The following is an 18,266-nucleotide window of genomic DNA, read 5'->3' on the forward strand; positions in this document are numbered from 1 at the left end:
GGTTCTAGCTCTCTGTTGTAGCTGATCCAGGGCCTGGAGATGGGGCATGCACAATAAAGGCGTGGCTCTGGGGCCTGCAGCATGAACGAACTATAGCAATGGTTCCAGTGTCAGGGGCAGGCCCAGTGCAGCCACAGAGCCCGGGGCTGCAGTGTGGACACCAGCAGAACAGCTGTGGCTTCAGGATCAGGGCTCACTGGGCCGTGGGAGAATTGGCAGAGCTTTGCCCAAAGTAATTCAAGAGTAGCTGCTTCTTGGATGGTGGTGAGTGTTCAGATGCATCTCCCCCTCTGGGGTTCCCCAGCAAAAGGGCTGTTGTCTACCTCAGTGGCAAGTGATGCCAGTGTCCTCTACAGAGCAGGCCTCTGGAAACTATGGTAGTTCCTGCTGCATGGCTGATACCAATAGCATCTGCCTTTCTTCATTGTTGGTAGCTATCTCCTTGTGCCTCAGGTATGTAGACCTCACAGGTGCTCCTGTCCTATGTAGACCTCACAGGTGATCCTGTCCTATGTAGATATTCTTCGTTTCTTTTGCTCCATTGTGTTGCTGCAGATTCTTCAATGGGCCCTGGAGCTCTCTCTGGGCTATTTGGGTTTGTGAATAGCTGTCTGTATTTGTTTTTCAGTTGAGGGTGAATAAAGGCTGGTGTCTCCTACTTTGCCATCTTGGTGACCTCACCTCCCATTATATCCCATTCTGATTAAGATTCCTATATTGAACGTTCTCCTGAATACATTTCAAATAAACTCAAAAAAGCCTGACACTGTATAGGGAAATACTTGAAGGGAAAAATACTAGCTTCTGTTATTCACACAGAAGTAAAATATGGGTTTTTTTTTTTAATGTAGATAATCATGTTAGGAGTTTGCATAGTAAGCAAAATCAAATTTTTGAACAATGCTTACAAAAGATTAATATTTCTTATCCCTCAAAGATTGAAAAGTTAATGTGAATATCCTTTGTCCTATTGCATTCTGCCTCCAAATTCTGCATCTCTGTCACATAAAATAGAGGAAAATTGGCCAGGCGCAGTGGTTCACGCCTGTAATCCCAGCACTTCGGGAGGCCGAGGCGGGCGGATCACGAGGTCAGGAGTTCAAGACCAGCCTGACTAACAAGGTGAAACCCAGTCTCTACTAAAAATACAAAAATTAGCCGGGTGTAGTGGCGGGCGCCTGCAATCCCAGCTATTCGAGAGGCTGAGGCAGGAGAATCGCTTGAATCCTGGAGGCAGAGGTTGCAGTGAGCCGAGATCTCGCTGCTGCACTCCAGCCTGGGCAACAGAGGGAGACTTCGTCTCAAAAAAAAACAAAAAAATAGAGGAAAATTCCACTGACTGTTTTCATTGTGACATCCAAATTGTTCTACTGTAATAAATATTTTGCTGGGATTATTTAATAAAAATCTTATCTCCTATGCCATAAATACAGAACTAGGATTGATAATCTATATTTTACCAAAACTCATGAACCTGCAGAAAAACAAAACATTGGTTTTTAAAACATTTTGGAAATGTTAAAAATTATTTTTTGAATAAATAAAATGTATTTAACTTAAACTGAACAGGACTGTTTTAGTGGGATGAGCATCCTCCCAGGCTTCTTTCCCGGTCACACATTTATTAGGAAATAAAGCATAGTTCTAGTTCCTTCTGTTGATTCTCACCATTCCATGGAGTGTAAGTTCTCTCTTTCAGCTTCCTAAAATGAGATATGTCATAGTTGCCGTATTCCAAGAGAATGACAGTTTCTATCTGGGGAGGACAGATTTAGAAGTAGTGTAGTGGTGAATGATGATCTGGTGATTATCCAGCCATGTTGGGGTCTCCCAGTTCTTTGACATTTCATCCCAGACTAGTGACACTTAGGGGTGGCATTTATTTATGAAACAAACCAAGGAAGCTTCATGCAGAAATCCAGATGTCCCACTGCTTGGAGGACAAAGACCTCTATCCCTGGCAAAACAACTTTGAGGTTTATTTGGTTGGCTGCTTTCATAAATTCTAAGAGGCATACAACTCTGATGCCCCTCATTTAATGGAACGCTTAACCAAGTCAAGTTTATTGTTGGCTGTAGACACAACTTGGGACAGTTCATAAAAGGAGAATAGATAATAAGCAGACAGCTAAGCTTTCAAAACCAGAACATCCTTCTCATTGGCCAAATGAAGCCCCAGCTACAACAGGGGATGAAATTTAAATGTCTGTGATAAAACAAAAATAGCACCAAATTAACACCAGGCACGATTGACATTGCAGGAAATTCCCCTTGGAGTTGGACTCACAATCACGAAGAATTGATGAAAAGCCAAATTGACTCAAAAAAGTCTATTCTGAAAGAAAAACAAAAAGAGCTGAGAGATGGCTATCCATTATAAAAATTAGCTATATATACCATACAAACCACCCAGTAAGTGTGAATTTAGCGTACACTTAGTGAGTACCCAGCATGTGCCAGGTGCTTTCTTTTCTCCAGTTTTGACAGCATCTACTTGAGCCATCAGGGGGCCAGTGGCCAGGTCTGTTTCTCCAGCTCATTTGTCTCCTCTGAGCCTCAAACCTTCTAGAATTATCCTCTTTGATGTCCTTTAGATCTTCCACTCAACAGAAGTCAAAACTGACCTTTAACTTTTCCTCAAAAGTGATTCCTTCCACTGTGTTCTCTATTTGCCCGTGAATGAAACTTAGGGGGCATGTAGAGTTGTTCGCTGTCCCTCCCCCTTACCAAGCGCTGGTGGTTCTGCCTCATGCGTAGCTCTTCAATCCATCCCTTTCTATACTTAGTGCAGCCCCTCAAATCTCTCCCATGAATAGTAAATAGCCTCCTACTTGGCTCTTTGCCATCAAGTTCAACCCCCTTCAGTCTACCCTCCACTCACCACCGGTGTCATTCATCTGAAAATTAAATCTGATGTCACTTACCTGCTTAAAATGTTTTTATGGTTGTCATCTCAAGGGTAAAATTCAAAGTTCTTTTAAAAAGAATAATAATATTAATAACAGCTAACATATAGTAAGTACTTACAGTGTACCAGGCATAAATCTAAATCCTTTATATACATAAACTTCTTAATTTTCACAACACACTATGAGGTAAGGACTATATCCTCATCTAATTTTTTGTTTGTTTGTTGTTTGTTTTTTGTGTTTTTTTTGAGACGGAGTTTCACTCTTGTTGCCCAGGCTACAGTGCAATTGTGCAGTCTCAGCTCACTGCAACCTCTGCCTCCCGGATTCAAGAGATTCTCCTGCCTCAGCCTTCCAAGTAGCTGGGATTATAGGTGTGCACCAACACACCTGGCTAATTTTTGTATTTTTAGTAGAGACAGGATTTCACCATGTTGGCCAGGCTGGTCTCGAACTCCACCTGCCTCTGCCTCCCAAAGTGCTGGGATTACAGGTGTGAGCCACCATGCCCGGCCTATATCCTCATCTTAAAATGAAGAAACTGAAGCAAGGTTTCTCTCAGTGAATACTGCATTCCAGTTTTTGTAAACTACTTGCTATACTGCAATACACCATGATTTATCATACTGCATTTGCTTTTCTCTTTGCCCTGAATACCATTCCCACCTAATTAACCACTCCTTCAAGATGGGGCAACACAGTGCCACTCTGGCCCTGTCCATCCCAGAAAACTAATTGATCCTTCTTTTTGTTGCCGTAATCTTACATGTGTATACATAACTCCTCAGGTTCGTTCATGTCTAGAGCACATGTATTGTGTCTAATTTCGTACGGACTTGCAAAGATTCAGAATGTTTAGTGGTATATTAGTCTGTTCTCACACTATTATAAAGATATACCTGAGACTGGGTAATTTATAAAGAAAAGAAGTTTAATTGGCTCACAGATCTGCAGGCTGTACAGGAAGCTTGGCAGCTTCTGCTTCTAAGAAAGCTCAGGAAGCTTCCAATTATAGTGGAAGGTAAAGGGGGAACGAGGCATCTCACCTGGTGGGAGCAGGAATAAGAGAGAGAAGCGGGAAGGTGCTACACACTTTTCACCAACCAGACGTCATGAGAACTCACAATCACAAGGACAGTGTGGGCGTGGGGGTGGGGGGTGGGCTGGTGCTAAATCATTCATGGAGGATCTACCCCCATGAACCAGTCACCATCCACCAGGCCCCACCTCCAACATTGGGGATTACAATTGGTCATGAAATTTGGGTAGGGACACAGATCCAAACCATATCAAGTGGTAATATCATATGTTCTTTTATCATGCTGCTTATAACAGCCTTTTTTACATCTATGGGCTTTTGCGACAACAATGCATTTAGGGGCATGTTCACCCTTTGAATTAATCTGACATTTAATCTGAACACTAGGTATTTCTTTTTTGAATGTAAAACATGGGTTAGCCACATGGCTGACAGGCCAAATCCAACTCTTTTTAGTAAATCAAGTTGTATTAGAAGATAGCCACATTTCATTTGTTTGTGTATTGTCTATGGTTACTTTCTCACTACAATAGCAGAGTTGAATAGTTGCCACAGAGACTGTATAGCCCAAAAAGCCCAAGATACTTACTATCTGGCCCTTTATAGAGAATATTTGCTGACACATGATGTAGAAGATTAAGGGATTGAGTATTATTTTAGTTCATTTAGTGTTGCTACAACAGAACACCTGAGGCTGGGTAATTTATCAAGAAAAGAGGTTTATTTATTCACGATTCCGGTGGTTTGAAAATTCAGGCTTGGGCAGCTGCATCTGGTGAGGGCCTCATGCTGCTTCAACTCATGATGGGAAGCAGAAGGGGAATGCACATGTGCAAAGAGATCATCACATGGCGAGAGAGGAAGCAAGAGTCTTTAACAAGGAAGCCAGACTCTTTAACAAACTACTCTTGTGGGAACGAATCCACTTCTGTGAGAGCAAGAACTCACCCCCTCACCTCCATAGGAGGCCATATTAATGTATTAACAACCCAAACTCCTCCCAGTAGACCCTGCCTCCCAGCATTGCCACATTGGGCATCAAATTTCAACATGAATGTTGGCAGAGACAAACCACATGCAAATCACTGCAAGTGTGTACCAATTTGGTCACATATATTCATGCAAGCATTCATTCATCAATTAAAGCCTTAAAAGCTAGATATTTGTCAGCTATCACAGTGTCAACATATTTTATTGCTCTATAGCTGCTTTTTCTTAAAGTGAACCAACTGGGGTCGGGGGCGGTGGCTCACACCTGTAATATCAGCACTTTGGGAGGCCGAGGCAGGCAGATTGCTTGAGGTCAAGAGTTCAAGACCAGTCTGGCCTACTTTTAGTAGGGTGAAACCCCATCCCTACTAAAAGTACAGAAATTAGCCAGGTGTAGTGGCGGGCACCTGTAATACCAGCTACTCAGGAGGCTGAGGCAGGAGAATCGCTTGAACCCGGGAGGCAGAGGTTGCAGTGAGCCGAGATTGCATCACTGCCCTCCATCCTTGGTGACAGAGTGAGACTCCATCTCAAAAAAATACATATTTTTTAAGTTAAAAAAATGAACCAACTGGGGAAAATACCCAGTCCATTTGGGGTTATAGTAAAATGGTTCTATTATAGTTATAACAGGATCAATAAAATCACCTGCAAAAATGTGTTTTATTAAACAGAGCTTTTGTTTCTCATGGTTTCTGAAATGAGATTTTTTTCCCTACACTTACCAACAGAATGATTCTAATAGAAAGAGATTGTAGGCCAGGCACAGTGGCTCACGCTTGTAATTCCAACACTTTGGGAGGCTGAGGTGGGAGGATCTCTTGAGGCCAGGAGTTTGAGACCAGCCTGGACAACAGAATGAGACTCCATCTATACAAAAAAATAACAAAAATTATCCAGGTATGGTGGCATGTACCTATAGTCCTAGCTACTCGGGAAGCTGAGGTGAGAGGATCACTTGAACCCAGGAAGTTGAGGCTGCAGTGAGCCAAGATTGCACCACTGCACCCTAGCCTGAATGACAGAGCAAGACACCATCAGAAAAAAAAAAAAGAAAAGAAAAGAAAGAGATTATTATAGGGAAAGAAGTACAGTGTCCAGCCAGGCTCTCATAAACTCTTTCTGAGATTCAATTTCTTCCGTTAGCAGAATAGAATACATTATCTCAGCATATATGATCTTCTAGCTCAGGGATATCAGGTTTTGTACAATACTTTTTACTTAAATATACATGACATTTTAATCCTTGGCAGATGACATATTAGAGTCATTAACTTGCATTTGTTTAATTAAATGCTGGGTCGTGTTGAAATGAATTTGTTATGCGTAGGCCATATTTCATATGTCTAATATAGGCTGTTTATGATATGACATTTGTATTTTTATAACGATGTATTTTTTTTTTTTACAGAATTATGTTAGAGTTGTGGAGGTTTGGTGGGATGAATATAAAGATTACTTCTATGCTAGTCGTCCTGAATCGCAGGCATTACCATATGGGGATATATCGGAGCTGAAAAAATTTCGAGAAGATCACAACTGCAAAAGTTTTAAGTGGTTCATGGAAGAAATAGCTTATGATATCACCTCACACTACCCTTTGCCACCCAAAAATGTTGACTGGGGAGAAGTAAGTAGTCACATCTCAAAGTGTATGTGTTTGTAGACTGAGTTTGGGAGAAGGCAGAGAGAGGTGGAAATATGTGAGTAAGAGAGAAGTATTCTTGGGGAAAAGTTGGGGTAAAAACTGTCTGATAGCATTTGCCACCTTTCCACTAAACAGCTACAGCTGCCAGACCAGCTGGCCACCATGCTGTCTCCTGGCAGCCTTTGCACATTGGCCTCCTAGCCTGCAACACGTCCACTCTTTACTCCAGCTCCTGGCGCCTCCATGCCCCTTACTCCAACTCCCTTCCTTAACTAATTTCAGTTTATCCTACTGCTCTCAACTTAGAGATCACCAATACAAAAAAGCCCTCCTTACTATTCCCCACTTCATCAAAAAGATGCAGTTCTGTGCTCTTTCCAGGGGTTCTCACAACACCCCAAATCCCCTATCTCCCAACCAGTCTGAGTGCTTCAGGACCTTGATCACTTGTGTCCAGGTGGACTGATGCAGGGACCCATATACAGTAGACACTCCAACAGTGCTTTTCAAATGAATTAAAAATAATTAAAATCAGACAAAAGCACTTTGACAATCAGACATTGTCATTTCTTTGTTTATTCAAACTTATCTTCAGACTCACTTCTGATTGCTCCCCTCAGCCCCGCTGTATGCCTCACAGGTACACTAAACCTGCCATGAACGTTCAAGTCTACATCCCTCTGCTTAATTATGTTCAGCAAATATTGGTTGAGGACCTACTATGTGCTAGTCACTCTTCTAGACAGAAAACAAGAGAAGCAAAGTCCTTTTTCTCAGGAAACTGGCATGCTACCTGGGGAGAGAGACCAAAAAAGTCTGAGAAAACAAAAATGATAATGACAGATGGTGATAAATGATAATGACATGTAATACTGTCAAGAGGACTTAAGGACAGGGTAAGGAAAGCCTCTCTGAGGAGGTGACATTCACTCTCAGATCTGAATGATAAAGAGTCAGCCAATCAGAGAGTGGAGATGAAGGGAAGCAGACCAACTGCGGAAGCATAGTTCATCTGGAAGTGGATCCCTTATGGGTTGGTGTGTGAAGGGATAAGGGCCAGAATGACGTCGGGGTTGTTTTGAGTAGCTGATTGAGGCTGCTGAGATTGGGAAGATAGTAGGGGAGTGAATGGAGGGGGCAAGGCTTCTGTTGGTGTTCTGAGCATGTGAAGTACCTGCTCGGCATCCAGGTAGAGCCGTTAAGGCCTACTGATTATAGATTGTAGGTTGTATGATGTCAAAGTCCAGAAGAGAGGTCACTCTGGAGATGTGCATTTGGGGCCATCAGCAGGTAGGTCATTTCATGGGAATTAATGAGGTCACTGAGGGAGAAAATACAGATAGAGAAGAGAAGACTAGACCCATCCCTCAGAAATGCCAGCATTTAGAGTTCAGGAATAGAAGGAAAAACCAACAGAGGACACTCATGCTGCTCTTTCTGTACTTCTTGCTTTAATATACTTTTTCCCTATACTCTTATGTTACCTGTCCTATTACAGCAAATTATGTTTAACTCCCAACTAGACCATAAGTCTTTCAACACACAAATCTCTCTCTGAGGACCCACACAAGTATATCCAACTGCATGCTTAACGTCGGCACTTGAATGTGTAACAGGCATTTCAAACTCGACATAGCCTAAATTGAACTTCCTATCTCCTCCCCCCAACCCATCTTTGCTGATTTCTCAGTCATAAACTTTGGAGTCTTCCATGAATCCTGTCTTTGTCTCGCACTTCATATCGAATTCCAAAATCTGATCCCTTCTTGCCTGGTCTAAGCCACCATCATCTCTCACTAAGACTTAACTTGTTGACTCTCCTACAGCCTATTTCAAATATAGCAGTCAGAGTGACTGTTTTAAAATGAAGGCAAGCCATGTCCCTCTTCTGCTAGAAACCCTGTACCTTCACCTCAGAGTGAAGACAAAGTCCTTTCTGGTGGTCTCCAAGATCCACAACATCTGTCCCCATTCCTCTCTGGCCTCACCTGCTACTGCTCTCCCGACTCCACTCCAGCCCCATGTCCTTACTGGTAGTCAGACTCCCTCCAGGCATGTGCCTGCCTATGCTGTTCCCTCTGCCCAGAATGCTTCCCTGCAGATACACCCATGCATGGCCAGCTCTCACACCTCCTTCAAGTCTGCTGACCTACCACTTCTCAGTGAGGTCCACCTTGTTACTTCCCAACACACTAGCTCCCACCCTAACTTCCTCTTCTTTTCCTTTCTCTCACCACACTTACCACCTTTTGCCATAACAGACAAATTGTCTACTATGTTTTTTTAACTTAGATATTCTGTCTTTTTTCCCTTACATTCCCAGAGTGAATGGAGGCAGGGGCCCACATTCACTGCGGCATGCCCACTACTGGGGTAGGGGGTCTTTATTTTGTTCACTACTGTTTCAGAGCCTACAACATGCCTGGCACATATCAGGTACTCAACATTTGATGATTGAATAAATACATGAATGAATGAATGGAATTTTCTGTCCTCCTTTTACTGTCTCACTCCCAAGTATATCTTCAGTTTAACCTCTTCCCATTCTGACATCTGCACTTTATACTTCATTTCTTGGCATTTCCTTAACATTCCAGGGTAAACCCCTACCTGTTTTAAAGGTGTCTCTTGGGGCAGTCTTCGGAGCTCCTCCAGGCAGGGTGAGCAGCTCTTCCTCTGCACATTCATACCTCTGTCCTGACTGGCCACTACCCCTCTGTCTCTACAGGTGGTGAGGACCATGACTTGCTCCTCTTCGTATCCTCAAAACCGCTTATCATCATAGGTGCACAGTCAGTATTTGCTGACTGAATGCAAGAATAAAACATTTTATCCAAATACTATGGTGATTTATAATTCAGAGAAATGTATGGTTTTTCAGAAAATAGTTATTTTCATATAAAATGTACATTCCAAAGATGGAAACCTGTGTTTGCTTTTCATCTACGTTTATAGAGAAAAGCCTCACAGCCTGACCATGTGCCATGCATGGCCTATGCACCCTAGGCTCCTAGAGGCAGCTACTAAAAGTGCTGCACAGCCATTTGGGAGAGGTCCCTTACAAATCCAGTCTGTTCTAGATATCTAGGGCCAGGCCAGTGTCTATTACCACTGTGGTTAGGTAGCTTTCCTCTATTTGCTTCTCATTCACATGAATTACTGTGATGCTGAAATTGTATTTAATGATAACTTTTTTTTCTCTGTGGTATTTTATGGAAATTTATAGTCCTTTGCTCTTAGAGAAAGAACCCATTCCGGTGTTGACTTCAAGACCATAAATGATTTCAAAACTATGTAAAGATTGACAATACAGTCATAACCTGTCACTACACATAACCAGATTTTCCCTGTAAACTAACATTTAACATGAAATGTTAAATTCTGTTCCCAGAGTTCATCAAAAACTAAACTGTTGCCTGCTTTTTGCGTCTTTGTTCATTTTTTTAGATCAGAGGCTTTGAAACTGCTTACTGCATTGATAGCATGGGAAAAACAAATGGAGGCTTTGTTGAACTAGGACCCTGCCACAGGATGGGAGGGAATCAGGTAAACCACCTTACTTTTGTGTTTAATTGTTCCGCATTGAGGGCCATCAGGTTTATTGATCACAGGGTGATCTTTGTACTTTGGTTTTCGATTTGGTAATTTTGTTTGTTTTGATAAAGTAAAACATTCTGTAAAAAAATTGACAGTGTTAAAACATTCACTTAAATGATGGGAATAATAGCAGTATTGGTTTTCACATAAGCAGTCAGAATCTAGAATTAATGTCTAATATAAGAGATTAAAATATATTCCTGTGGGAGTATATATTTGTCACTACGATAACTGTATGAGCCTAGCTCCCTAACAATTTTTTGCAAGTATTGCTCACTAATCCTCATCTTTTTGCCAATAGAGTGTTACTGCCAGTAATGTGTATTTCATTAATATATTCTCTTACTTTTGTGGGTATGTTTTTGCTTTTTCATTTTCTCACATTGTTGGTACTTAGTAAATTTGTGTTAGTGACCCATTTGGTATCTTAGAGAGTAAAGAACTTAATGATTTCAGTGTTAATAAGGATCTTCACTAACACCAAAATAAATATAATTTGTCTGTGGACTTACAGTTCTAAACAGAAAAATTATGGAAAAATAAGTCATTCAATTTAATTATAGGAGTTAAGTTTCTTTCTTTTCAAATGTACATCAGCAGGGAAGGTGCCTCTGTTACCTAATTCTCTCTATTCCTTTTACAGCTTTTCAGAATCAATGAAGCAAATCAACTCATGCAGTATGACCAGTGTTTGACAAAGGGGGCTGATGGATCAAAAGTTATGATTACACACTGTAATCTAAATGAATTTAAGGAATGGCAGTACTTCAAGGTATTCTGCATTTTAACTTCTGAAATATTATATGCTATTTCATTTTCAATAACATCTAGCATGTGGGATTTAGATAAATAAATCTTAAAACCTGCATTCAAATTCACTTGCATTTTCCTCTCATTTAGTCCCTTGCATAGGTTTTCCTGAGCACTGGATGACTCATTGTTCTATAATGAGGCATCACTTTTGTTCTCTCGTACAATATTGTCATGTAATGAGGCCACGATGATGTCTATAAAGAGCACTGCTAATTTTAGTAATACAAGAAAGTCAGTGTTCTATGAGGCAGTCATCACCATTGCTGTCATCAAAATCTGATTTTTGAAATCTAAATGAATCATTCATTCAAGTAAAATATATTTATACTATTAAAAAATTTGGTTAATATTTGATATTGTCCAGCAGGTGGAGATAGAGACAAACAAATAAAACTTGAAATCTAGGCTTTCATAATGTCTTTATCATTGTTGTGTGCTAAATACAGTGGGATAAATGTAGCTAGTTGCTTGCTTTAATGGTCAAATTTAGTTATTCACGTGACACTGCTGGGGCAGCTTTGTGTTTCAGCTGTGAGTATTTAAAGCTTTATGGCAAGTTAAGGATTACAACATATTAATAGATTTATGTATAGTTTTCAAATTCTAGATTTGGCTAACATAAATCAATTTATGATGAAACAAAAAGTGGGGAAAGCTGCCTCACACTAAAAAATCTGTCAACCCTCCATTTTATTTACTCACCCAGTATTTGTTATCATATCCCATCTGTCATGCAAGCAAGGACTTGTTTGCTATGTAATAATGATATGACCTAGCTGAACATTCCCTGTTATTGTCATTTACAGATAATTTCCAGGAAGTGATAAGCATGTATCAATTGATGATTTTGTTTCTTATAACAAGTTAGGAAGGAGAAGAATAGCATAAACCTTAAAGAGTGGAGCATTTATTTTCACAAAGAAAAATGAAATATAATAGCAATAAATAGTAGGAGTCAGTGAGAACAATATTAGCAAAATAGTAAAAGAAGGCTAACACACCAGAAACTACATCAAGAAAAAATGACACATAACATGTTTTAGGTATTTTAAAGGACACAGCACTGAATATACATTTGTGTGTTAGATATTACTAAACATTCACTTGGGGACCACTAATAATGTTAGACTGCAGGGGAGTTCAAAAATATAGCTAAAGCACGCTATTATATAATGGCAGAGAAGAAAGAAATGCAAAAATAGAGATAAGCAAAATGCCATAGGACAGAAAAGAGTGATTCATGGGAGGAATTACTGCTGAGGAGTTTCATAGAGGAAGTGTCATTGCACAAGTCCTGAAGTGTAAAAAGGCTTTCCGTGGAAAGTAAATAAGAAAGACTGGATGAGCAAAGACGTGGCATGAAAACATGTAGAAAATCCAAAGAATTGTATTTCATTTGGTATCCCTAAATTGTGCTTTGGAGGAAAGAGCACCGAACTTCATTTTTTAAGTTTTGGAGAGGGATCGACCTTATTTGAGGAAGGTAGTGATGGAAAACAATGGCTACTTTTAGGAAAATTGTTCTGGAAATGTGAGGTATGGACTGATGAAGCAACAAGATCAGCTTGAAAGAGCACTGAACTTCATTTTTTAAGTTTTGGAGAGGGATTGACCTTATTTGAGGAAGGTAGTGATGGAAAACAATGGCTACTTTTAGGAAAATCATTCTGGAAATGTGAGGTATGGACTGATGAAGCAACGAGATCAGCTTGAGCAGCAGTTCTGAAACCTTCTGTCCTCTGGATTCCCTTTACACTCTTAAAAATTATTGAGCCCCCCTACCCCCAAATTGCTTTTGTTTATATAGGTTATCACTAACTATATTTCCAGAGCTGGAAATTGTCTGAGAAATTTGTAGTTTTTATATATTAATTCATCTAAAAGTAATAATAATATACCTATTAAACATTAATATAAATGACATTTTTAATGAAAAATAACTGTTTACCCACAAAAAAATAGAAGAATGGAATTCTGTATTTTTGCAAATCTCTTTAACGTCTGGTTTAATAGAAGAAGACAGCTGGATTCTCATACTCCTACTTCATTTTGGTCTGATCCGAAATGTTGTTTTCGTTCAAGTATATGAGGAAAACCCAGCCCCACACAAGCATACAGTTCGTAAAGAGAGGGAGTAATTTAATAGCCTTTCATATAACTGGCTGTTTTTTTATTGTACACCACAACTTAATAAGTGGTAGTTTCTTAAAAGTTATTTCCAGTGTAGACTGATATCCTTGAGCATTGCACCTCATTATATGGGAGTACTTGATACGTACTTCCCAGTTCATGTCATAGAATATTTTTTTAAGTATACTCAGGGGTCAAGACTGAATAAAATTAATGTTTTCCTGCTTCATCAGTGACATCCTTAAGTGAAACCGGCATTTACTTTTTACTGTGTTGTGGCCATGAACAATACACTACAGGTACTAGCATAGTTTGATTCATGCTAAGGCACCATCAGTTTTACTCACCATTGCTTTTCCACTATCAGTATAAGTGTTGCTAAAGTGAAAAGGCAATGGAGTCTTTGTATTATTATGAAAATAGTTTCGGCCTTACGGACCCAATCCTGGATAGTCTGAGGACCAGACTTTGAGAAGCTCTGAGCTATATTGAAGAAACCTACAGCATACGGTGAGGGCCAAACCAGGGCATCTGCAGTGGCGATGGGAAGGAATATAAACCAGAGACATTGCACATATCCATCCTTAGTGACTGGTGTAAGTAGTGAGGGAAAGTGCAGTATTTGCTAAGGACTAGAGAGCTGGGATTGTCATTAGCCAGGATAGGAACAAGAGACATAGATTTGGAGGGGCAGATAATGAATTTAGGTTTGTATACATTGAATGTGAGATACCAGCAGTATATTGTGACTTAACAATGAAAGATCTTAGGACTTAGAAAACTGACAATAAAGAGAAATCCAGAAAACTGACAATCAAGAGAAATCCAAAGTCTGAGGTGTGGTCGATAAGCTTTTCCATTTGTTTAAACTGTCTCCTCATGAAAGCCAAGTGATGATTTCTGATGTCAGTGATATCAAGAGTCCAAATTTGAAACTTTTTTCTTACTGTGTTTTCCAGAACCTGCACAGATTTACTCATATTCCTTCAGGAAAGTGCTTAGATCGCTCAGAGGTCCTGCATCAAGTATTCATCTCCAATTGTGACTCTGGTAAAACGACTCAAAAATGGGAAATGAATAACATCCATAGTGTTTAGAAAGAATAAAAGAAACCAATAACCTACCTACTGACAAGTAAATTTATACAGGACTGAAAACCGCCTGAAACCTGCTGCAACTATTGTTATTAACTCTGTATAGCTCCAAACCTGGAACCTCCTGATCAGTTTGAAGGACATTGATAAACTGTGATTTTACGATAACATTATCATCTGCAGTTACTGTTTACAAGACTGCTTTTACCTTAAACTTTGTAGATGTTTACATCTTTTTGTTGTGTTTTAAGATGATGTTGGTAATTTGTGCCTTTAGCTCTGTTTTATTAGACAGAGTTAAAGCATGTTTAACTTCTTTGGGATTACACTCAGGGGTCTGAAAGGCAGTTTGATTTTTATTTTTAACACACTTGAAAAAAGGTTGGAGTAGCCAGACTTTCATATATAACTTGGTGATTATCAACCTGTTGTGTCTTTATTTAATTTTACATCTTTTTGAAGCACTGCCACAGGTTATTAGCCAAGGTGGCCTTCCTTCACAGTCATGCTGCTTTTTTGAAAGGTGAATTTCAACACATTTAGTGCCTCTTTCATTTCTCAGTATATATTTCAAGAGCTTGTGATGAAATTTATAGGATGGTAATGATGGACTTGTCACCTGTATGGGGAATACTTTTAGTACTCAGAAATGAATTTATGTGCTGCCATTTGCTATAAAGTTGAACGTTGTATGGCTTGAAAAAGAAATGACAATATGGAACATCCCAAGGCTATCCCATAGGGTTGGAAGTTGTGTAGCATTCACTCCCTTACCTACTGGCATTCCCAGTGCCCTCTGTCCATACCTGCTTCTAGGATTGCAAAGGAGTCTTCCAACTAGAGAAAAAATTGTCCACTGACATTTGGGATTTACTTTTCTCCAATACCTGCCACTATAGAAAACTATTATCAGATGTTATTGTTATCCCTTGAAAGGGAGGGTGACAAAAACAACAAAACACCGTTATAAACACATCAAAAGTTCATTCTGACTGAGGTAAGACTTTCCAAGCCCTTGTTAGATTAGGCCTTATAAAACTTGTGTGCATTATAACCTAAGCTGTGCAACCTGTGAAGCCAAGAGTGAACTGATGTTTCGTTTATATTCATCCAAATGACATTATCTGCACATTTTTAAAATTTAAAAACAAAGGACTATTTAAAAATACAGTTTATTAACAAATGTGAACCACTTTCTGTTACATTAGGTGTTCCCTAGTGTTTCTTAATTTCTTTTTAGGAAGTGTATTTTTATTAGTATTTTTCCGGTGAACAGAAGGTTTGTTTGGATTTAAACATTTACTAAGACAGTACCTATTAGGAAAACCAAATATTGCAAATGGTCAATTCGATTTTAATTTCTCAAAAGATACTCTGTTGTTATCCAGAAGATTAAAATGCCTACATTGAGTGCTAAAAACAAACAAACAAACAAACAAACAAAAAAAACTGTGATGATGTGAGCAGAATGGCAAGTAAGTTAGGCATTTTTGATCCTGTAATCATGGTATCATTACAATGAAAGGAATTCACAAACTACTGCCAGAGGAAGTTTGTTTTTTAATTTAAGAGGGAAATATAACCTATAAATTTGTTTCTTCCAAGCTTAGCTCTTAAATTTGGAGAGTCAAAGTTAAACATCCTCAACAGAGTTTTATTTATAATTTTGAATTGTCAATTTGTATTTTGCTACTGATCTGTGATCAACCATTTTAACTTTCATCTCTAGGGATGTTTAACATTTATAATTGCAAAATAAACCAACTATAAAAAAAGAAACTAAGAGAGAATTGGTATTTTAATTACTTGTGTGTTTGCAGATAGGCTCCATTTTCCATGTTGAGTAGATTATAACCTTATTAACTATGCATAGGCCTAAGAAAGGTGGCAATGAATTGTGCATGTAAATTTTAAATGGGTACTTTGTGCAATTCGTTAAAAGAAGATACTCTATGAATATGATTCTATATCTTGAAATCAGAAAACCTACTAAACAAAAACATCAGAAGCTGCTGCCATAATGACTATTTTCTACTGTAGGCTGCTTTGGAAATAATTCCCATATCCTTGCTTTGTAAGTTGGTAATATCACTATGCATTTCTACACATTTTATAAATTTGATTTATGCAGATTTTGATACACTGTATGTTTCTGTAGAAATTGTATAAATATTCAAAATTTTATTAGGATAAATTTGAGAAACTTATGTATATCTTAATTCTGGGTTGCTTGTTTTTTAGGTGACAAAAAATAAAATATTGTATTTTAATTCATGGGTTTTTTTTGGTGCTTGTAATCATTTCAAATCTAAACACTGCCCATTTGAAAGAATTACTTGATTTTACTATTTACAAGACACGCTTAATACCTAAAATATTATAGACCAGTTATTAGTTGAGTATGTGCTTGAGTGTTGCTTAGCATTCTGTTACACATGCTTAGAATACTCAGAGCTTATGTATCTGTTGGAAGGAAAAAAAGGTTTATTTTTACCTGTTTGCCTATGTATACCAATTTTTTAAGTTTATACTTTTTTAATTATAAAAAATACCCCAGCAACATATATCCTTCTTGGCAATATATGCTACTATAGAATTGACTATTAGAAGCAAAAATGCCTTTAAATCAAATTTGTTTACAACCTGACAGATCAGGTTAAGTGCAGAAAAATGAAGAGAAGGGAAGCCTACCACAATGAAATTAGAAATAGTCCATAGGACCTTGTGGTACAAAACACATCTCAAGAGAAGATACGGTTGCTAACAGATTCAAGTAAGTGGCTGTGTTGATTTGGGAAACTTTGTCTCAACTGATCTATTGTCATATCTCCCAATTCTTAGCTGCTGTAGAAGTAGGCTAAGAAATTTGAAAAAGTGACATAGCACCAGACTAGAATAAATGGGAGTTCCTTTATTTCTTAAGTTTCTCATCAGGATCTTGGAATATATTTCATTTCTGGACATAATTGGGAAAAAAATCTATATATAATTCAATGGAAAACATGACAAGTACCTCACCAGAGAGCCAGATACCTAACAGGCCAATAGTTTAGGTATGTGAAAATTATTCCATGTGAAGGCACATTTTAAAAAGTGTTGAGCATTATGAAACTGTTTTCAATCCTTGGATAGAACTAAGTGCATCTTGAAGAATATCTAAGATATTGTATCCTTCAAATTACCTTTAAATGAAGCTTCTCTTGGGCTTTTGGTATGAGCAAATAAACCACAGCTGTATTAAGAATTAACTACCCAAAACAAAACTAAATATTTGAGTAGAAAATAGGGATGAATAGACTTCCACTTCTGGCTATAATTGGAAGTGGACAGTTAATACTGGACAAAATACATGAAGCAACTGTTTTCAGGAACTGGATACTAGTCAAAGCAGACTGATATCTCAAAGAAAGGAAATACACAAGGTGAATCCCATGTTCACCACGTCTGTCTCCTTGGGAGGACATTCCCAACCATGGTGCAAGGAATGCGGCTCAGAATGGTGATACTGCTGAACTGAGGAGGCAGAGTGGAGATTTCTGGCTGCTGAAACAGCTAGAATCTATAATCCAGGTTATTGGAGGGAAAGTATGCTTGAGTGTCAGGAGAGCTATACAGGAATTTTTATATCACAGCCATTTGCAATAGCAAAAACCCTGGAAGCAACCTAAATGCCCGTCGACAGGAGAAAGGATGAACTGTGATATAATCACACAATGGAATATTACAGAGATGAATATGAATTAAACTAGTTGTTATAAACAAGTTTTGGGTGTACAGGACTGAATGAAAAAGGCACTTCCCAAAACACTTTATTCAGCACTTTTTATCAATATCAAAAGTGACTAAAAGTAAACATACAGTATGTTAATACATTTATACATGATAGGTTAAATAACTTGTCCGAGTTCACAAATTTAGTACTGGGGTCAAGGACATAATCAAGTCCAGTACTCAATATCCCTCTAACTCTGTGGGATGAGTATTTATTTGGTGCCAGGAAAAACTCTCCTAAAGAATGTATGTTTTCCACATAACTTCTTTAATTT

The 18,266-nt window shown here is 38.7% G+C and overlaps 1 protein-coding gene across 2 annotated transcripts in view; it reads left to right on the plus strand.

Moving 5' to 3' along the window:
- GALNT7 (polypeptide N-acetylgalactosaminyltransferase 7) overlaps positions 1–16,494 on the plus strand; it is a 154,774-nt gene extending 138,280 nt beyond the window's left edge. For both annotated transcript variants that reach the window (XM_030816330.1, XM_030816331.1), the window contains exons 9-12: positions 6,350–6,568; positions 10,034–10,132; positions 10,827–10,955; positions 14,086–16,494. In XM_030816330.1, coding sequence (XP_030672190.1) covers positions 6,350–6,568; positions 10,034–10,132; positions 10,827–10,955; positions 14,086–14,223 — 585 coding nt within the window. In that variant the 3' untranslated portion in view covers positions 14,224–16,494. The remainder of the gene's footprint in view (positions 1–6,349; positions 6,569–10,033; positions 10,133–10,826; positions 10,956–14,085) is intronic.
- Positions 16,495–18,266: the final 1,772 nt, after the last annotated feature.

Source organism: Nomascus leucogenys, chromosome 7b, assembly GCF_006542625.1.
Source record: "Nomascus leucogenys isolate Asia chromosome 7b, Asia_NLE_v1, whole genome shotgun sequence".
Taxonomy (NCBI): Eukaryota; Metazoa; Chordata; class Mammalia; order Primates; family Hylobatidae; genus Nomascus; species Nomascus leucogenys.